Genomic DNA, 22,610 nt, shown 5'->3' with positions numbered 1-22,610 from the left:
GCAACTTAACCTTTTGTGGTCCCACATCGAGGCTAACTCAACAGACCAGGAGCTAGTAGCAGGTCCAACGTCGAGCTGAGTTGGTGATTGAGCTAATTGGCAACTTCCACCAGGGAACTACTGCAACCAAGAGAGGAAGGACTTCCAATTCGGACCAGACTGTTTGAATTCCAAAAATAAAATTGGACTGCAAAGGGTTAAATTGGAACATTCCAAATCTCTATATTTTTACTCCCTGCACATTTTATGTTTTTGATGTCACATTTTACATATTTTTATTTTATGTATCCCTTAACTAGTTGTGGTAGTTTTAGTTAATTTTACTACCATTGTTTTTGATCTTCATATTAGCTTTACAAAGGATTAATATACTATCTTTACTATACAGGGTGGGCAAAAGTAAGTTTACAGTTGTTTGTATGGAAGATAATACAATAATTAATAAATAATACTATAAGAATAAACTGTTTCATGTATTCACAACAGTAAATCTACTTTTGTTCCAACCTGTGTGTGTGTGTGTGTGTGATTTTTACTTTCATATGTTTTGTTGTTATTAATTAGTGCCATTTCTTTTCAGCTTAAAGAAGTCTTTTAAACATTTCTTGTAGGCAGTTTAGTGGCAATGAACTCCTCTAGCTTATGCTTATTTAAAAAACTCTTTATGTCTCCTTCAATTCTGAATAATAATCTTTCCAGGTAGAGTATTCCCAGTTGGAAATTTTTTTGTTTCCCTCGCTTTAAATTTGTTATGTTACATCCTCCTGGACAGCAAAGTTTCTGCTGAAAAAATCTGCTGATAGCATATTGGGGTTTCCCTTGTAAGTAGCATGTTGTTTCCTCCTTGCTACTTATAGGATTCTCTCTTTATCTTTAACTTTTAACATTTTAATTATAATGTGTCTTGGTGTGGGTCTCTTTGGGTTCATCTTATTTGGAATTCTCTGGGCTTTCTGGTCCTGGACATCTGTTTTCTTCCCCCGATTAGAGTTTTCAAACATTATTTATTCAAGTAAGTTTTCTGCCCCCTTTTCTCTCTTTTCTCCTTTTGTGAGCCTTCTAATGCAAATTATATTCTACTTGATGTTGACTCATAGGCCCTTTAATGTATCTTTATTTTTTTAAATCCTGTTTTCTTTTTTCTGCTCTGTTGGATAAGCTCCATTGCTTTGTCTTTCAGCTCACTGATTTTTCTGTCTGTTTTCATCCAGCCTGCTGTTGAATTGTTAGTGTATTTTTTTCAGTTTAGTTATTCTGTTCTTCAACTCTGACTTCTGTTTGGTACTTTCTTATATTTTATCTTTGTGTTCATCCATTCTACTCCTGAATTCACTGAGTGTCTTTATGAACATTATTTTGAACTCTATCAGAAAGATTGCTTATCTCCATTTCATTAAGGTCTTTTTATGATGCTTTGTCTTAATCTTGCATTTGGAACATATTCCTTTTTCTCCTCATTTTAGTTGACTCTGTGTTTGTCTCTATGTATTAGGTGAGACAACTGTCTCTTCTTGTCTTGCTGGAGTGGCATTTTGTAGGAAATGTTCTGTGGGACTCAGAAGTGTAATCCCCCCTAACCACCAGAGTCAGGTGTTCTAGGGACATCCCCTGTGTGGGTTGCTTGTGCCTACTAGCTGTGGTGGGGTTATGGCTACAGCATTGAGTGGGGGGTGGGGGGAGGGAATGGGGCATTCACCTGGCTGTAGCATGGGGGTGGGTGGAGCATATCCACTGGCACTAGCAGGTTAGATAGAGTGCCAAAATGGCATTTTTCCAGTGCCAGCACTAGCAAGGTAGAATGAGATTGCAAAAATGGCACCCACCAGTGCCTCCATCCCAGGAGAGATCCCAGCAGGGGGAAGCATCTCTGGAAGATGCTTTAAGACTAGTAAGTGGGTCTTTTTCACTTTTAGTGTAGATCAGTGGTTCTCAACCTGTGGGTCGCGACCCCTTTGGCAGTCGCACAACCCTTTCACAGGGGTCACCTAAGACCATCCTGCATATCAGATATTTACATTATGATTCATAACAGTAGCAACATTACAGTTATGAAGTAGCAACGAAAATAATTTTATGGTTGGGTCACAACATGAGGAACTGTATTTAAAGGGCCAGAAGGTTGAGAACCACTGGTGTAGATGTTTTTAAACTGTTACTTTTGCACTGAGTTCTGGGGTGAGTGAGTCTGTGTGCAAGCCCTTTTAAGCAGGTTCTCCATTCCCTACAGTTTTATAATTCTTCTAGATGTAATCCCTATAGGGTTTCAGAGGTGCCTGATGTGGGACAAAAACCCCTAGTTCCCTAGGGAAAAGTTCCATATTTTTGAGATCCTTTCTGATTGTGGCAAACCATACCTGGGGTAGGGTTTTTAGCAAGACCATGTTTCTGCCTCTCCTACCCATCTCAATGAGTCCCTTTTAACTTTTGTTGTGGAGATGCTGTTCATCCAATTTTCAGGTCATTTTTTATTGTTGTTTGTTTTTAATCCTCACCCAAGGATATTTTCCCATTGCTTTTTAGAGAGAGTGGAAGAGAGAGGGAAAGACAGAGAGAAATATCGATGTGAGAGAAACACATTGATTGGTTGTCTCCTGCGTTAGCCCCAACAGGGCCCATGCCAGGGAGGATCCTGCAACCGAGGTACATGCCCTTGACCAGAATTGAACCCGGGACCCTTTGGTCTACAGGCCGTCACTCTATCCACTGAGCCAAACTGCCTAGGACTTTCAGGTCATTTTTTGGAAAAAACATTCTATATGTAGTTGTAATCTTTTTATGTCCATGGGAAGACATGAATTCAGAATCTTCCTCTGCTGTCATCTTGAACTGCCCTCTCACAATATTTTTGTTTGTTTGTTTGTTTGTTTTTTATTGCTTAAAGTATTACAAAGAGTAGTACATATGTCTCCTTTTTTTCCCCTCTTGACCTTCCCCCCGGCCTCCCCTACCCCACAGTGTCTTGTGTCCATTGAACAATATTGTTTTAATAGTGATTCAATTATAAGAGAAAACATTAAAATTGAATAAAAGATTTTAATTAATTTTTATTTTGGTGGAGTAACTAATGCACAAGTGTGTAATATTAAATTTCCAGTGTAAAAAATTGGGGGACAAAACAGTTGGGAGAGTTGAGAAAAGAATGATAAAGAAGAAACAAGTGCTCAGGTGTACCAAGAGAGAAAGAGAAGAATTTAAGGAAAGTTTCATTTAATCTGATTTAATTGGAAGAAATTTGAGCATATTTATGTGTTGAGGTCATGGAGCTAGAATAGAGGAAGTGCCTAGTAGTTGAAATACCAGAGAGAAGCAAAATCAAATATATATGAGAAAAGATTGAATCTTAAGCAGTGGTTTTTATGTTTCATACCAGAGGCTCGGTGCACGGATTCATGCGTGGGGGCAGGGGGAGGGGGGGAGAGGGGTTCCCTCAGCCTGGCCTGTGGGGATCGGGCCAAAACCAGCTTTCCAACATCCTCCTAGGGGTCCTGGATTGTAATAGGGTACAGGCCAGGCTGAGGGACCCCACCTGTGCAAGAACGGGGCTGGGGAGGGACCGTGGGAGGGCTCCAGGGCGTGTCTGACCCATCTCATCCAGTCCCAATTGGCAGGACCCCTGCAGCAAGCTAACCTACCGGTCAGAGCATCTACCCCCTGGTGGTCAGTGTGTGTCATAGGAACTGGTCGAACAGTTGAATGGTCGGACACTTAGCATATTAGGCTTTTATTATATAGGATACCATTAATATTTTTTAATTAATAAAAGTGGAGGACCAATATAAGATTGTCAACTTTTATATTTACCAAGTGAGGACATTAAAAAAAAATAAAAGACAAAATCATCCAAATAATGGCTACTCATTATAATCATTTTACAAATAAAAGTAATTAAACTCTAAACACAGAAAAGCCATAATGTAAGCATTTAATAAATATAGCATGATGTTCTCATTTTATTGAGACTGTTTATATGGACTCTAGCTTTGGGGATTAGTCATAATTGAGCCCATATAAGCATCTGTGTCTACACTGGTAGCCTGTGTGGAGTCCACTAGAGCAGGATGTCCTCTCAAACACACCTTGCATGGTTGCATAATCCTGTTTCCTCCATTGTGACCTTCACTCTTCCTATATCTTGTTTCCCTTTGTCCTCATAGTTAATCTAGGTAATTCTTGACCTGGATCCAGGTTCCAGTTCCTCCTCCTCCCAAGGGCAACCTTACAGATGGGAGCGAAAGCACCCACTTCTACTTGCTTATTGAAATTGCATGCATATCAGCCAAGCTTATGATTGCTCTTATATCACCAATTCTGCCATTTGTTAATGTTCAAACTCACTTATCTCCTTCTGGTTAGTGTTGCTTTCCTTTTCATCTTATTCTTGCCCTCTTCATTGCTTCTCAGAGAATTTTTTTGGCTAGGGACATTTATTACTACCTCCTTGCTGCATCTCTAATTTGCATTCAGAGGGAATGGCAGGCTTGGTTGCATACCTTACTGGTGGTATTTGTGCTTTTCCTCTGGGCTTAGGTTCTTCCCTGCTTCACTACCTTTGGGTTAAAGTCCAGAACAATTCATCTTCTCATGTTTGTAAATGGAAAGCATATGACTTTACACAAGTTTCTTAAACTCTCTACATCTTATCTTTTTTAAAAAAAGAAAAAGAACATCAATTTCATAAGGTTATTCCAAGGATCAAATGAGAGAAATGTATAAAAAATTTTGACATGTTCTGGCACATAGCAGGGCTCAAGAAATGGTGGTTATTATTATAACCCCTCTTTTCCTCCCATCACTTTGTAGAATTGGGCTGTCCAACATCATAACTACTAGCTACATGTGGCCATTTAGCACCTAAAATGTGGCTGGTCTCAAATAAGATGTCCTATGACTGTAATATCCACACCAGGCTTTGAAAGCTTTAGTGTGACAAAAAGAATGCACAGTATCTTACTAATAATTTTCATATTGATTACATTTTGCAATGATAATATTTTGGATATATTAACTTAAATAAAATATGTTATTAAAATTAATTCTACACATTTCCTTTTACATAATTTAATAAGGTCACCAGGAAATTCAAAATTATAAATTGTCTTTGTCAGCTTGGGCTACTATGACAAAATACCATGGACTGGGTGGCTTAAACAACAGATATCTATTTTTATAGGTCTGGAGGCTAGGAAGTCCAATATCAAGATACTGGCAGAACTGGTTCCTGGTGAGGGCCCTCTGCCTGGCTTGCAGATAGCCACCTTCTTGCTGTATCTTTACATGGAGAGAGAGAGGGCTCTGGTTTCTTTCTCTTCTTATAAGGACACTAATTCTATAGGGAGGGCTGCATCTTAATGACCTCATCTAAAGTAATTACCTCCTACCAGTCAAAAAAATGGGCAAAGCACCTAAATAGACACTTTTCAAAAGAGGACATACAGAAGGCCAAGAGACATATGAAAACATGCTGAAAATCACTAATCATCTGAGAAATGCAAATCAAAAGGACAATGAGGTACCATCGCACACCTGTCAGAATGGCTGACAAGTCAACCATCATCAACAAGTCAACAAATGACAGGTGCTGGCAAGGATGTGGAGAAAAAGGAACCCTCATACACTGCTGGTTGGAATGCAGACCTGTGCAGCCACTGTGGAAAACAGTATGGAGTTTCCTCAAAAAATTATAAATGGAAGTCCCATTTGATCCAGTAATCTCACTTCTAGGAATATATCCCAAGAAATCAGAAACACCAATCAGAAGGGACATATGCACCCCTATGTTCATAGCAGGACAATTTACAATAGCTAAGATTTGGAAACAGCCTAAGTGCCCATCAGCAAATGAGTGGATTAATAAACTGTGGTATATCTACAGAATGGAATACTATGCTGCTGTAAAAAAGAAAGAACTCTTAGAGAACCAAGATGGTGGCATAAGGTACAGACCTGTGTGTGCTGCCTCCCACAACAACATTGAAAATACCAACTATAAGACAAAACAGCTATCATTCAGAACCATGGGAAAGCTGGCCCAGTGGAAGTTCTACAACTGGAAGGAAAGAAAGAAGAGCATTGAGACTGAGTAGGATATCCAGAGGCTCCAAGAACAGAGGTACAGAGTCACGCGCCAGGCAGGCTGCAACTGGATGCGCAGTTTTTTTTAATTGAAAGGGGTTACAAACTCTCGAATCCACTGAGCTTGTTTGGGGTGGGATCCTGAGGTCCCAGACCCCTATGGGGAGAGGCAGGACGGCCTTGCAGTGGATCGGAAAGCGAGGGCGGCTTTCTTGTGGAGCTGCTCGCCGGCACTCGGGGACACGGAGACGCAGAGTTGCGGAGTGGTGAGGAGTCGCGGAGACGCTATTGCTGTTTGCTCCACCCTGGTGATTCCCTGAGACCCCACCCTACTCAATTTACATCCCCACCCAAGCTGTGCCAGTGGCACAAAAGGAACCACCTGCACTTTTGCAGCTTAACCTAACAAACTGCAGATTTCAACTCCTTGCACCCATAAGGAACACACTCAAGAAGCAGAATCAGGTTCGGAGGAAGCCGGAACCGGACCCGGCTGGGCTGGCAACATGGAACCGCAGTACCAGCAAACGCACAAACAGGTCCATCAGATCCAGTCTCACATGGGACGCCGGGAGACGGCAGACAAGCAGTCTGTGCACTTAGTAGAAAACGAAATCCAAGCAAGCATACCAAATATTCAGCCAGCAAGAACACCTGGAGATTTTGTCCAGCAAGGAGCCTCCCAACAAAAGACAGAATGCCAAACTTCATGTTGACCAGTTAAAGTATGATGTCCAGCACCTGCAGACTGCTCTCAGAAACTTCCAGCATCGGCGATACGCAAGGGAGCAGCAGGAGAGACAGCGAGAGGAGCTTCTGTCTCGCACCTTCACCCCCAACGTGGGATGCGGCGCCCCCTGCAAGGCTGCGATGGCCCCTGCGAGGCTGAGACGGTCCCTGCGAGGCTGAGACGGCCCCTGTGAGGCTGAGACAGTCCCTGGGAGGCTGAGACGGTCCCTGTGAGGCCGAACACAGGGACACGTTGTGGATGGAAATAGCTACATTTTCCATGTGTATGACCCGGCAACAAAAAGCGTACACCTATGGATGAGGACGGTCGGGGGGTAAGGAGAGAGGTTGGGGTGGGAACTGGGTGGAGGGGAGCTATGGGGGGGAAAAGGGGGAACAACTGTAATAATCTGAACAATAAAGATTTATTAAAAAAACAAAAAGAACCTAAAAAAAAAGAAAGAAAGAACTCTTACCATTTGCAACAGCTTGGTAGAGCTGAAGAACATTATGCTAAGCAAAATAAGCCAGTCGGAGAAAGATAAATATCACATGATCTCACTCATCTGTGGAATATAATGAACAACATAAACTGATGAACAAAAATAGATCCAGAGACATAGAAGCATTAAACAGACCATCAAACCACAGAGGGAAAGTGGGTGGGACGGGGAGCGGGGGGGCGGGGCTGGAGGGTAAAAGATCAACCAAAGGACTTGCATGCATGCATATAAGCATAATTAAGGAGTGAGGTGAGGGCATGTGCTGGGGGCAGTAGTGGTCAGGGAGAAGTCAAAGGGGGGAAGAGAAGATGTATGTAATACTTTCAACAAAAAGAATTTTTTTAAAAAAGAATAAATGCTTTTAAAGAATAATAAATAAATAAATAAAGTAAGTAAGTAAGTAATTACCTTCTAAACCCTCCACCTTTTACTACCATTATCCTGGAGTTAGGACTTCAACATATGAATGTTAGGGGGACACAAACATTCAGTCTATAACATGTATGTATCTGGCACTACATTTCAGTTGGACTGCACTACTATAGAATCTTGAATTTTGGCTATGAAATAGAAAAGTTTGACAAACTGCTATCTGGGATTTTTCTTTAGAGATCACTCCTGGATATGATTCCATCTCCCACTTGAAGCCCTGCTGAGGATGATGTCATGTTGTCTTTACCACTTATTTCGCCTTAAACATCTGCTTTGTACTGTTAATTGCTTTTTCATGAGCATAGAAAATCAAAGACAGTAGCTAATGAGATAGAGAAGCGTCACCTAGAAAAGATTGGTCAGACACCCCATCATATCCCCAAGGGGAGGCACTGCCTCGGTGAAATTATTATACTTCAGGGCTGAGTCATAAGGGAATGAGAATCTGGTTGGTCAGCATACAGATAGCAAATATTGGGTATTGATTAAGGTATTTGAGGTACAAACAACAGAAACTTAATCATAAATAAGGGATCAACTACAATTATAGGAGTGAGACCACAGATTTGGCAAAAGCTGGACAACTGGGTGTTAGGAGGGATAGGACCCAGTGAAACCACAGGGGTTCTGCAGCCAGCACCCAGGACCCATCGCACAGGGAATTGCCACCCTACCGTTCCACTATGTGCCGTTTGCTTTTTCAACTTCGCTCAATATTCAAATGACGGGAGAGAAAAACTTGACTTTGTTTAGCTTAGGTCATGGGTCCACCCACTCTTTAGGCCCTGGGGGTGGGATTCTGATTGCCAGCTCCCCAAGAACTGTGGGGCTTAGGTTTGGGTGGCTCTACAAAGGAAGGAGGTTATGGCAGAGACAAGGCTTTGTGTTGACAAAATCCTGTTATCTTTTCCTCTTTGTGGACACAAAGGAAGACCTTATTTCCTACCTTCCTCTTCAGTGAGGTTAAGGTCAATGGGATGCAGGTGGGAGTGATGCTCTCCAAGCCTGTGTAGACATAAAATCTGCTTCAAGCTTAGAGGGTATATGTTTAAGAAATCAGTATTATAGCCCTGACTGGTTTGGCTCAGTGGATAGAGCGTCGGCCTGCGGACTGAGGGGTCCCGGGTTCGATTCCGGTCAAGGGCATGTACCTTGTTTGCGGGCACATCCCCAGTGGGAGGTGTGCAGGAGGCGGCTGATGGATGTTTCTCTCTCATCGATGTTTCTAACTCTCTATCCCTCTCCCCTCCTCTCTGTAAAAAATCAAGAAAATATATTAAAAAAAAGAAAAAAGAAATCAGTATTATAGGCTGGAAGGAGCCTGGAAGACTGAGTTATAACTTAAGGGAGAGATTATAGAGAGCTTACAATTTACATCAAACTGTGATGTCATCCTATCTAATAAAAGAGAAACATGCAAATTAACCATCACCCCGCTATGCCCACAAGCCACGCACACCAGCCAATCAGGAGCGAGTATGCAAAGTAACCCAACTAAGATGGCGGCAGCCACGGAGCTGGAGTGAACAGGAGGCTTGTGTTGCCCCTGGCGATGGAGGAAGCCAAGCTTCCAGCCTGCCCTGTCCAACCCTGGCCTCCACTCAAGGCTACAAAGTTTCAATTATAGAAGATAAATAAATCTCAGATACCTGCTTCCCTCTGCTCAAGGAGGCGCTGGAAAAAAAAAAAAGAGGGACTGGGAGCTTGGGTCGCCAGGTCTGTGGCCAGGCTGCAAACAGCCATCAGCCCCTCACCCAGGCTGGCCAGGCACCCCAGTGGGTACCCCCACCTTGAAGGGGGTGTGGCCAGCTTGAAAACAGCCTTTAGCTCCTCACCCAGGCTGGCCATGCCCCCCCAGTGGGTACCCCCACCCTGAAGGGGGTGTGGCCAGCTTAAAAACAGCCCTCAGCTCCTCACCCAGGCTGGCCGCGCCCCCCCAGTGGGGACCCTCACCCCATGGGGGCATGGCCATCCTGCAAACCACCACAGGCCCCTCACCCAGGCCACCCACGCCCCAAGGGAACCCCCATCCTGATCCAGGACACCCTTCAGGGCAAACCAGCCGGCCCCCACACATGCACCAAACCTCTATCTTCTATACTAATAAAAAGGTAATATGCTAATTAGACTGGCAGACCTTATGGTGGCGGGGCCGAGGTAGAGGAGGTTAGAGGCCAAGAGGGGAGGGCAGTTGTGGGTGACCAGGCCAGGATGGGATGGCAGTTGTTGGTGATCAGGCTGATGGGGAGCCGGGCCATTGGGGCTAAGCAGACCAGCAGGGGGGCTAGTTGGGGGAGAGCAGGCCATCAGTGGGGGTCAGTTGGAGGTGATCAGGACAGCGGGGGGAGGGGGGGAGCAATTTGGAGTGAGCAGGCCAGCGGGGGGGAATTTGGGGTGAGCAGGCCAGCAGGCAGAGTGGTTAGGGGCAATCAGGCAGGCAGGTGAGCAGTTAGGAGCCAGTCCTGGATTGTGAGAGGGATGTCCGACTGCCTGTTTAGGCCCAATCCCTGTAAACCAGTAGTAGGACATCCTTTGAGGGGTCCCAGATTGGAGAGGGTGCAGGCCGGGCTCAGGAACACCCCCCCCCCCCCGTGCACGAATTTCATGCACTGGGCCACTAGTTAAGAAATAAAACTTTATCTGAGATTCTAGGGTTGTGTGATGGCAGCTGGCATAGTTACCCTGAGTGGTATATGGTAAGGCACCATTGTAGTTTCACCACAGTAACCAGAGTAACAATGAAAGCAGGACTTTCAAATTAGTATGGCAGTGTGACAAGGATCTGAATGGAAGAGAGAGTCTAGACATGGGTAACCCAATTAGATATTCTCGTTGTAGTAATTCAGTTATTAAGTGATAAATCTTGGAGTAAGGTGGTATCAGTGGAAATGGCCAAGAATGAATCCACACCACTTTAAGACAGACATTCCACAATTAGCAAATCAGCTATGGAAACAGAATTCAAAGCTGTTCCAAGCTCTAGAGGGTCTAGAACAGTGTTTTTCAGCCTTCCTAATGCTGCAACCCTTTAATACAGTTCCTCATGTTGTGGTGACCCCCAACCATAAAATTATTTTCATTGCTACTTCGTAACTGTAATTTTGCTACTGTTATGAATGGTAATGTAAATATCTGATATGTAGGATGTATTTAGGCGATCCCTGTGAAAGGGTCGTTCAATCCCCAAAGGGGTTGCGACCCACAGGTTGAGAACCGCTGGTCTAGAACAATGAAGTCCTCACTGGAACAGAAGCCTTTAGAGATACTGGATTTGATGTGACAGTCTCAGAGGGACAGTTTGTAACTAAAAGAGTATATCACAGCTGAGTGGCCAGAGGTCAGTCTCCTTTATAAAATGAATTCTAAAGCACATGGATGAAAAAGGAAGTTATATTAGCTAGCACATTTGCTATAGTCATAAAAACCAAAATATGGCGCTCTTTTCACTTTATTAGTACTTATAAAATAAAAACAATTTATGAAAATATTTCCCCTTTCAAGATAAACTACAATCTTTGCAAAAAATACACACCCATAATGGTTACAATACATATCCTTATATATACCTTGGACATTATAAAAGTATTTAAGAATCACACCCTATAACAGTTGGGAGAAGAAACATTTCCCCCAACCTTGGTCATATATTGTGACATTCAAGTACTTAAACTACATTGTTGAAATAAAATGTCTAGTTTCCAGGACCAAAGGGATGTAACTTTCAAGGCCCCATAGGTTCTTTTATTTGTGCAAGGTCAAGAACCAGGAGAGGGTTCCCTGAGCATTAATTTATTTTAGGTAGGTCAAGCTGCGGTTTACTTTCCATACTTTATCATGGAACTAAGCGGGTCGTGGGGAATAAGACCATGGAAACTCATCTCAGGCAGGTCCCCTCCCTAGCATTCCTATCTATGTAGTGTGGCTCCTACAAGAGGATTTTTAACCCTTGAGCTCTAAAATGCTGATTCTATAATTATCTAAGATGCTTGCAAAATGATATTTTTGCAAGTCTAAACTCCTATATTGTGTATTAGGATAAAGTTATGATAGTGTGACCTCTCTAAATAGACTTTATTTAGGACTTGTTAGGTGGGGAGCATTTAGAACGATCAGTAAACCAAAAATTCCCTCTTGGAACTATTGAAGATCCTTTCTTACTAAGGCATAAACCTCAGAAGCCAAGTTCCTTCTTACTTTGGAAGAACTGTGATGAAAGGATGGGAAAGAACCTATAATCTTTCAAATCTGCAGGCTTAAAATAATAGATGCTACATCTGACAAAGAGCTGGAGACCATTACAGCTTTAGTAATAAAGGGTTCATTGTTACAAAAATATCATTTGCATGTATTTCCAACTTTCTGATTATACTCCCAAGCTTTCTTAATAGTCAATTCTCTCTTTAACAGCAGAGTATTGGCTTCTGAAGTTCCAGATATAAAGTTTGTCATTTTATTTCATGATACTAATATCATGATATAGCACTGACATTTAATATCATACTGACATACTAGAAGTTAACAGTGATTATTTTTTTCTATTCAAGAAACCACAAATGTCAACCAACCATGGAATTCACAGGTCTTTACATTTAACATATAATATGAAGCATTATTACAAATAATCCCGTAAGGCAAAAAGACTATAAAAATAAGTTGAATAGGATTGCTGAACTTTAGGAAGTTGTTTTAAAAATATATATTCCGAAGTCCTCTAACTTGGCTTAGAGGGTAAGGGAGGTATCTATTAGGATGAACCCTAAGAAATTATGGGTTTTGTAAGTTAAAAGGTAAATCTCTGTCATTTCAACTGGTTCAATCTAATAAATTCCTGAGAAAATTTTATTTGGCATCACACTATAAATTCAAAAGTAATTTACAGAAAAACCACATTTCTAGTGAGGAGAAAACACTTTAGGATGGAAATGTGCACATTGGCCATGCCAAGATTTCTTTCTTGTGATTAAAAAAACTTAGTGTGGTTTCAAAATAAAACCCCAAATCAGAAGACAATTAAAATTATGGAATGACAGTTAAAGTTGCTAATGCCACTGAAAGAGAAACTATTAGTCAAATTTGGTAATTAAAAACTTTTCAAATAGTTTACATATAAAAAATATGGCATTAAAATGAAAAGGCACAGATATGGGTTTAAAGATTAATGATCATTTATAAAAGCCTTGAAAATAAGGCTAATTTATTCGTATTTTTAACAGCATTAAGTAGGCACCTATTCCAAGTTTCAGTTTGGCCTCCTAAATGGAATTATGTTTCAAATGAATTTTCAACATACTAATCATAGCAGCATTATTACCGGTAATTTTCTTAGCCTCTACACTGCTAAAAGAGCATCTAAAATTTCCTCCCGACCTAAATCCCATCATTACAAAAAATACACTTAACTTTGAGGTTTGATCCTCGACTGTGGTGTATAGGGGAGACAACCAATCAATGTTTCTCTCTCTCTCTCCCCATTCCTCTCTCTCTAAAAACAATTTTAAAAAATCAATAAACATATCCTGGATAAGGATGAAAAAAAAAAAAAAGACATACCATATTCAAAAATGATACTTAAACTATGAAACTTATTAAATATAATCAATGAAGTAAATTCCGATTTTCCAGGTATGTGCATATGTGGTGTGTTTGTACTTGGTGAAGGTGGACTTGTAAAAAATACACATTTCCGCAATGATGCTTCATTTGGATCCCTGACACCATTTACGAATGGCTGCTCCAGCACTACTGGCTACTACGCAGAGCGCGCCACCCACCGTCCACCACGTTGGTATATTATGAAGAAAAATAATCTGAAAGATAAAAGCAAAAACCACATCCATGGTCTTCATTAGTGCTACTAGCCCAGCTTTTTCTATCTGAAGGGCTTTGGTGAGAAACACCTGACCCGCCAAACCAAACAGCCCGATTAGTAGGAGAAAGAGCCTGTCCATCCCACAGTTCGGCAGCTTCCACATTCCGAATACAGAGAGGATGATGACGCACTCCACGAGGCCAACCACTATGTAATACCAGATGGTCAAAAAGTAGTCCACAGATTTCCCCATTTTTCTGAGGATAACGAGAGTCAAGGCAGCAAACAGGGCATGTCCGAGTGATGCGAACGTGCCCTTCAGGTGATCTGAATAGCTTCCAGTTATCTTCGCAGTGTTGGAACCAAACAGAAACGGAGGCCTCACGATGAGAATCACTCCGGTGATGGCGAATGCGGTGAAGAGAACATCCCAAAGGCTGTATTTTTCCTTGAGAAACATGCAAGCAAATAGAGACGTAAACACTGGACAGCTAAATGAGACCACCGTGGCATCGGCGAGGGACGTCGTATGGAAAGCGTAGTATAAAAGGATCATGGCGGTAGAACCCAGGACTCCTCTGAGAATGAGGAAGATTCGTAGATCTTTTGGGCCTATAAACCCAGTTCTGGAAATTCAAATGAAGGAATGTATATTAAACGAAACTTGCTATTTGTTTTTAAACTATAATTTTTAATAAAGTACTTTAGAATTCTTAACTATCAAAAAATAGGGGAACAGCAAATTAAATATGATAATGTCCACAACTATTATATCCCTTTAAGAAATGGTTCCTCAGTATAGCTAATGACATTAAAGTGTTCACAGTATAAGCAAAACTAATACAAGAGAACTACATAAACAGTATCATTTAGTAAATATAGATATATTTTTCTTTTTCTTATGTTAGATATAATTTGCTACATGTATAAATAGGGTGTCCCCCAAAATGTATACACACTCTTACGAAGGCAGTGTTTATTAAAGTACATTTCAATTTCAAAATTTAACAAAAATCAGCTGTTAAAGTATTAATACAGTTTTAGGGGGCACCCTGTGTATGCTTGCAAAAAAAGACAAAGGAAAATACACTGAAATGCTCCTTGTGGTTAGACCTCATTCTAGTAATTCTCCTTCTTTATATTTACTTTCCCCAAATTTTCTGTTAAATATATAAATATATGAAAGTGTGTTACTTTGATAATAAGTACAATTTCAAGATTTAGCTGCCCCATATAAGAAAACTTGATCCTTTCATAAAACAGATTACATGTACAAAAATTATTATAATGAATAAAGGGGAATTTGCTATTTAAAAAAAAAAAAGGAAACTTGGTCCTGGACGTTGTGCATTCTTATGAGTTTTTCTATAAAAGCGGTACCAATACCACATGTTCTTTAAGTCATTGAATGTGAGACAACTTTTCATTATTCTCTTTAGGGAAAGAGTTAAAACACACTGAAAAAGAACCTGCAGCATTCAGTACGTATAATAATTGCCATCAAAGTTTTTCCAATTAAATATTTGCTAAACAGAGTCCTGTGTTAGTTCCTGGCTAGGTGCATCTTGCTGATCTGTGTTGGGGCTGGACATCTTCAGGGCAGCATGTAGACCAGACATGGGGACCCTGGGTCTCTGGAGTCAGAAATGAAAGTATGGTCACCTTTGGTCCATACTTTGAGAAGCTAGGAATCTTCCTCAATAGTGAAATTTGAAATGGGTCAAACTAAATTATCACCAAGGATTTCAGAAAATTTTTCTAGTGCCTTCCCCTGACAATACTTTTATTCCAAAATGGGGAAGATGAACAATATTGATCTTAGCAAATTTTAACTTTTTTCACTAAATCCTCAGTATATGGACTGAAACAATTCTGAGAGAATATGCACAGTATTCTAGATATAAGTAGAGTTTGGTGGTAAGCAGCTGAAGCTTTTAATTTGGGGTTTAAACATCTTTGCCAAAGAGAGAAAGAGCCAGGAAGCCACCAGGAATTCAAAGTACACAGGGGTTTATAGAGGTGATAATAGTGTGGGAGGGCCATACTTTTAACCTGGGGAGGGTGTGTGTCTGTGGGGGGAGGGAGGCAGAATTCACATGAATGAAGAAGATGGGATGGGTGAGATCAATGCTACATTTTTTACAAAACACTCTGATCTAAAATAAATTCCATTTGATTCTTATAACCACAGGCAGGTAGAGGATAAATGTCATTCCCTTCATTTTACAGATGAGGACACTGAATATGGAAAGCAGTTAAAAAGCCCCTCCTCAAGATTACCTTTCCCCTTTCCCACAGCACCTCACACCTAAATATTACTATGGTAGCCTTCCGTCTGCCCTTGTAGCAGAACAACCTGTTCTAATAAAGAAACCTCTGACACTGGGAGACGACACTACCACATCCTCTTGTTTACTTTTTCTTCCAAATACTAAGAAGGGAAGGTGGAACAAAACTAGGAGAGTTTTGTTCTCAAAATGAGGGTGGAGAATAACTGAATCTCTTTCTCCCCCTCTGCTGGGCATGTTGTGTGTGCTTATGAGCATCTTACTTAGGTGGGATCCTTGTGACTTTTCAGTAATCAGAGCCAAAGGGTATAGGGACTGGCAAGTCTATGAGAGGGATTAAAGCAGATACTATAGAGTAAATTTGGGCAGGTCAAAAGATTTACAACCGTTTATTATTATCTACTTTGCAGTTAAGAAATACTTACTTTCTGTATATTAAGCAAGGGATAACGACTAACATTTGGAACACACATCGGAATGCACTAATTTCTACAGCATGGAGGTCTTGCACTTTTTTAACAAATAAAGAGGCCACTGAGAAAAGGAAGGCAGACAATAATGTGTAAAACAAGCCAAGTCCACGACAGGGTGCTTTCTTCTTGGCTTCTGAAAAAGATTAAATTCTGGTTAGTCCTTACTTCCAAGTGTATGCTTTATCATTTTCACTTAGAAACTGAGAAAAATGGGACAGTGTTAATGGCTAACAAGCTGCAAATATTACCTCCTAAGCATGTCTAGTTTTTGGATCGGAAACATTTTTCCCACCAAAAATGAAGAGCCATAGATGAAGGAAACAAATTAAACCTGTGTTTTCTGAAATACAATTTCACCCTATAAAATGGATTTCCTTTAACTCCCTGAAGAATCACCCCCTCACCTACAAGTCAAAAAAGAAGTAAAGACAGTAGAGAAATCTTTTAAGAAATGCTTGTCAAGATGGCTAGAGAAAATGCTTCCAAATGATGTTTTATATCATCTCACTGGTGAACTGTGCTTTATGAAGAAAGTGATCTTTCCTGGAAAGCAGTTTATAACTGTGTTCTGTGGCTACTTGTTGATGAGCTGACTTCCTCCACAGCCTGCGAGCTCCTCCAGGGCTGGGCCCTCAGCTGTCTTGTTCAGGCCCGGCACATGGAAGACCCTCAATAGTTGCTGAATGAAAGGATGTGAGAGAATCATGGAAAGATGCAGAGGGTAAAACCACGGCAACAGCATGATTTAGGAAGGCTCTGTCTTTTGTTATTTTGAACCATTACTCAAATCTTTATTTGAACCTCTCATGGTTTACAATGTATCTTTCATTTAGAGCATAAACTCTTCCGCGGCAAGGGGAGGGGGGCTACCTACCCTTCTGACCCCAAAGTGCATTTTTTTCTTGCTTTTTTAATCCTCACCCAAGGATACTGATGAGAGAGTAAAGGTAAGAGAAAGAAAATGAGCGAAAGAGAAAAAGAGAGAGAGACAGAGAGCACGTGCAAGCAACATCAGTGTGAAAGAGAAATATCGTCCATTCAGTTGCCTCCTGTACACACCCTGACTGGGGATTGAACCAGCAACCTAGGTATGTGCCCAGACCGGAAATCAAACCCACAACCTTTTGATGTATGGGAGGATGCTCCAACCAACTGAGCCACCCGGCCAGGGCCCAAAGTGCTTTTTAAATACATTTTAAAATTAGAATTGTCATCTAATACCAACTACCTGGTTGACCTGAGCCAGGGCACTTTTGCTTTCTCCAGGCCATCAAGTATTCAATCTCTTAATGACAGTCTGACTGAGCATTAAACTCCTGTTTAGCCACTTCCTCTGTCTTAGTTGCCTAAAACAGGAGTAGAACCTTCTTTCAATCTCACCCCCTGGCATTCAGGAGAGCAAAATGGAGTAGAGTGAGCAGAGAACTCCCTAAAAGGCCACACCTGAATGCTCACACACAAAAAGGAGAGAATAAGAAGTAAACATACTGGCTCTCATTTGCTAAGAGCACACAGAGCTAAAGGATGTGTGGGGACATGCAACCTGTAGTAAAACCAGGATCACGATTCCATCTAGGAATGTACAATGTATTCTTCCACTGTAGAATGGTATTACATAATGATGTGTGTGTGTGTGTGTGTGTGTGTGTGTGTGTGTTAAAATGTCCTTCCATTATAAAGGCAAACACCAGGTAATATATTTCAAGATCCTAGTGTTAGATAGATATCTTTGTCCACAAGTGACACATTTACAAAGTGTGATGATGCAGTCTTCCTGGTGGCATTCTACAGCCTGACCTTCGCAGTAACACATGCCATGCTGGTCAGAGGCTTCACCTCTTCCTGTTCTAGGTACACAGCTGCAGAGAATGATTGAGCTGTCATGTTACAGATTTTATGTTGTCTAAGTGCCAGAATCTCCACATTCTGTTCTGTAAGCATGTGCTCAGATACTGCAGAAACAAACTACACATACCTACTCAGCCCATGAGAAGGAAGCTTTAGAAGACGGCTAAGCTAAGCACCACTCATACATGTTTTGGCTGCAGTCAGCCTTAGAATTTAGCCTCTGAAATTTCAGAGTTCAAGTCCAAATAAAATAGTTTTTCTTCAAAGAAACCCAACCCATACATAGAACCTACACCCTTAGACAGAACAGAACGAGATCACGGGCAGAAAACATCTCCCTGGTCTATATTTAAAGGATCTTCTGCAACCTAAACTTCTCGATTTCTCTCCAGGAATATTTTAACATGCTATTTTAACTCTTTGAAAACTTAATTTCACACCCCTGGCTCTGATTATCTTTTCCTTAAAACACTTTTACAGCCGAAACCGGTTTGGCTCAGTGGATAGAGCGTCGGCCTGCGGACTGAAAGGTCCCAGGTTCGATTCCGGTCAAGGGCATGTACCTTGGTTGCGGGCACATCCCCAGTGGGAGATGTGCAGGAGGCAGCTGATCAATGTTTCTTGCTCATCGATGTTTCTAACTCTCTATCTCTCTCGCTTCCTCTCTGTAAAAAATCAATAAAATATATTTAAAAACAAACTAACAAACAAAAAACCACTTTTACTCACATATTTTCTTGCCTATAAACTCTTAAGGCCCATGCTTCCCAGTGGGGACAGGACAGTTGGTACAAGGCCTTGCTGAACTTGATTATTTGTTAATGGGGGTGAGAACTGGCTCTACACAGGCAACCCTCAGTCTCTTACTGAATAATAATTTCAATACTCTGTCAATGGAGATGAGCAAGAGTAGCATAATCCACAGGCATTTGCTTATGTAATAAGCTTCAAGTTCATATCTTACTATAAGCATTTCTATTAACTTGATGACTCTAAATACCTCAAATTAATTGGCCATAGTGCAATTTCGTGTGAGAAGAAAACAGAAAAGTTGCTCAATTCTCTAATCTCTGCTTTAAACTGGTGATTTGCAATCCTGGTTGGGAATTAGACCCAACTAGTAACTTTTTAATTAAAAAAAAAAGCTTTATTGTTGAAACTATTACATACATCCCCTTTTTTCCCAATTGACCCCATTCTATCCTGCCCTGCCCCCACCCTCACCCCAGGCTTTCGCCATACTATCAACTGTGTCCATGGGTTATGCATATATGCATACAAGTTATTTGGTTGATCTCTTCCCACTAACCCCACCCTAAAACTTTAATTCCCAAGCCTGCCCCAGACCTATTGAAGCAGGATCTCTGTAAACTGTACAGAGCTCTACTGGCTAGAGAATCACTGCTAAGGAACTCATTCCTTCCAGGCGAATGTAAGGCACAGGCCCAAGACAGCTTCTTGCTTCAGTCTAAGATCCACACAGCCCCTCAAGAAAATAAATAGATGTCTTAGGGTAGCTGTATGTTGTCTGTGAGAGTTATCCAAGAATGTAAGAAACATTGGTAACAGTTTCAACCTGAACTTGAAAATGAGCTTTGTTGAGATAACCAGTTAAGAGGCTAAAATGATACTGTCACAAAGTTCAATGACAACAGTACTGTGGTTACAAGTGTTTCTGTGGCAATCCTGTTTCTGGAATATCCTCTGGTCCCCTTTTAATAACTATTGCTAAACCTTATTGTTACCAACTTTCTTTGAGGTTATAAGAGCCCACACATTCTAAGTGCAATCACTTATATTGGTCTGTCATTTTGCCATGTGCCGCCTGAGTGAACAGTATTCCTGTTCCATTCACAAACAGGGGAAAGGTTTAAGAGTTTGCAAAGCCTGACTCAGCATTCCCTCAGAATGACATTTAGCCATAGAGTGACATGGTGAGGAACTGACCTCTTCAAGGTCTGCACATCTGATCGACCCCGCTTGGGGTAACTCCTGCTCTAGAGAGAGGCTCTACCATGCATAAAAGAATAGAATTCTGTTCATTTCTGTTAGAGTTTAGGACAAAAATGGAGCAAGAGTCATTTTCCGGGAGTTTATCTCTAAATTGGAGAAAGGGCATACAGAGAGGAAGGAAGCTGGGGTGCAGTAAGAGACATAGAAATCCCGAGTCACACTTAGGGGAGGTGACCCAGAAGACGAGGTGGTGCAGACTGTGTAACTGTCTTGAAAGGGCATCTGCTTATTTCCCTCTTCTTCCAAGCAGCTGCTCCAAGTGGGTGGTGGAGTTCAAGGAGAAATGTGCTTGACGCTAATAGAAAGAGCCCTGGGCTAGGTTTATGGGAGGCTGGTGCTGCAGGGACCTACGCCAGGTCTTCATAAAAACAAAACAAACCCAAAAGCCCAAGCCCGCACCTTCCTGGGCCTCACTTTCATTTGTCAAAGTAAGGCGTTGCACGAGATCATGGGTTTTTCCCACGGGTCCTTCCTTGGTTTGGGGGACGAGTCCGTGAACCCCTTAACCACATCAGTAAGATGGTACCTCTGCCTTCTTGTGCATTCATTGCTAACAAGTCCTCCTAACCCCAACTCTGCCTTCCCAAGATTCTGGGACAAACATTTTTTACACTCGAATGTTTTTCAACTTCCTCTTCGGGGTACACCGTTTACCACCGAGATCAGTTTTCATGGTGAGCTTCCTCTCAGCAGGGCAGGCTGTGGCATGGCCTTTCTCGCTGACCACCCAACCTCCGACCTCGGCCAGGAGCGCCCAACTGCAATCTGACTCCACCGACTGGCCCGCAACACTTTAATTATAGGAACAGTTTAACAGTTTTAGAATCCCCAAAGGGTTCCAAACAATCAGAAACTTTCTCGGGCTTCGCGCAGGGCACTTGTGCTGTGCTGCCCCCAGGTGACAGCTCCCGGGATCCCGGGGCTCTGGGCAGGGGAGAGTAGGGGGTCGTGGTCCGCAATGAGCCCCGCGCTAGCGCCTGCCCGGCCCCCCAAGGGCGAGACCGGCGCCACGGTCCGCACCCGCACTCACCGGGCTGCGCGCGCGAACCGCACAGCCAGGAGCCGCACAGCCCGCACCAGCTGGGTCCCGGGGTTTCCACGGCCTCCTCCGGCTCTTCCCTCGCGGCCGGCGACTCTTCACTCGCGGACGGGGATGTGTCGGCTGTGAGCGGCAGCCCGGGCTCCCGCAGCTCGGCGACCCCGGTGCTGCCGAGGGGCCGCATTGCGCGGCGGACGGCTATCTCCCCGCGGCCGGCGCAACGTCTGGCGCGGAGCTCGGCTGCCTGGCTCTTCCGGCGGCGGGGCGGGGGCGCGCCTGCGCGCGCGGCCCTCCCGTGCTGGGCTGGGGTAGGGCTGTCCTTCGCCGCCCTCCCACCTCCAGCTCCCTACCCTCCTGTGCCGCTGGAGGTCGGCCAACTCTCTGATGGGGCTTCTTGGCTACAGCTGACCCGAAGGCGTCCACCCCTCTGCTGCGGTCTGGCTAGACTGGCCAGAGGTTTGGAGTCATCTTTCCCAGGCACACTGGACCCCTTCTCTTGGGCAGGCCTTCAGGAGGTTAGGACACTGGGACCCGTTTACTTATTGGCGTGGCCCATAATCACCTCTGGAAGCTTTGTCAAGCCCCGTTTTATCTAGGACTCAGTGCCACGGAGGGTAGAATTTTACTGGTTCTAGGTCTTGAAAGGGGGTAGGGGATTAGCACATAACCGTAAGGAAAATATATCTATAGGACTGGGGTAGAACCATTTATATGTTCTTTGTAACACTAGGCATTCGTTATGGGTCCTCCTGTTGTAGGCAGTTAGACGTGAGGAGGATGGGCCAAGTACAGAAGAAGGTCACCAGGATGGAAAGCCCTAGGTGCCTAGCAAGGGACAGTCCATTGTAGGGGGGGGCGTTGCCCCAGGGGGAACTGTCCTTCCCTAGCATATCACTGGTCATGGTTTGCACTCCCTGACCTTTCCTCCCTGGTGATAATGTCTAGGCCTCAGTTGTATTTCAGCTCACCCAGGCCTGTAATAGTCATTTTGCATACCCATTCTTATTCCTTTTGCCTACCTCCCTGTGTAATGTTTGTCCTACCTCATCTAAGCAGCTGGCATATGGAAGGTGGGGGGTTGCATAGCAGATTTTTGTGGATGACCTGCTGCTCTCCCATACTGCTGGCATTATTGAAATAAATGCTCATATATTATTCAGCCCTGTCTCTGAATAATTGGCTCAAGTAGTGACAGGCAGCCCAGACCCATTGGTTGTCTGGTTTCAGAATGATTTTAGTATTACAGTTTATATATTCCCTTTAACTTATTTACCCTCTTCTGCTGATCCTGACATGTAAATGGTATCAGTTATAGTCTTTCTTTCATCTTAAAGAAGCCTATAGGAGCCATGAAAACATAAAAAGTAACTGGTAAGAAAAGTATGCACCAGGCTAGAACTGGCT

The 22,610-nt window shown here is 42.6% G+C and overlaps 1 protein-coding gene across 1 annotated transcript; it reads right to left on the bottom strand.

The window, feature by feature from the left end:
• Positions 1–11,176: 11,176 nt before the first annotated feature.
• Positions 11,177–21,486, bottom strand: LOC132215021 (solute carrier family 35 member G1-like). The gene is made up of 3 exons (XM_059662880.1): positions 21,198–21,486; positions 16,259–16,439; positions 11,177–14,171 (listed from the first exon to the last, which is right to left on the bottom strand). Exons 1-3 carry the CDS (start codon positions 21,388–21,390, stop codon positions 13,433–13,435), a joined length of 1,113 nt encoding a protein of 370 aa, XP_059518863.1. The 5' UTR covers positions 21,391–21,486; the 3' UTR covers positions 11,177–13,432.
• Between the last annotated feature and the right edge of the window lie 1,124 nt (positions 21,487–22,610).

Source organism: Myotis daubentonii, chromosome 13 (assembly GCF_963259705.1).
Source record: "Myotis daubentonii chromosome 13, mMyoDau2.1, whole genome shotgun sequence".
NCBI classification, from domain to species: Eukaryota; Metazoa; Chordata; class Mammalia; order Chiroptera; family Vespertilionidae; genus Myotis; species Myotis daubentonii.
Note: the sequence above shows the minus strand (reverse complement) of the source record. Positions and strands in the feature narration are given on the sequence as shown.

Bases quoted from the DNA above. Each gene is read 5' to 3' on its own strand.
- LOC132215021 (XM_059662880.1), bottom strand. From the start codon at position 21,390: ATGCGGCCCCTCGGCAGCACCGGGGTCGCCGAGCTGCGGGAGCCCGGG. The intron at 16,440-21,197 runs GTGAGTGCGGGT...AATCTTTTTCAG, and splicing joins CGGTTCGCGCGCGCAGCCCG to AAGCCAAGAAGAAAGCACCC. The intron at 14,172-16,258 runs GTAAGTATTTCT...TTGAATTTCCAG, and splicing joins CCTTGCTTAATATACAGAAA to AACTGGGTTTATAGGCCCAA.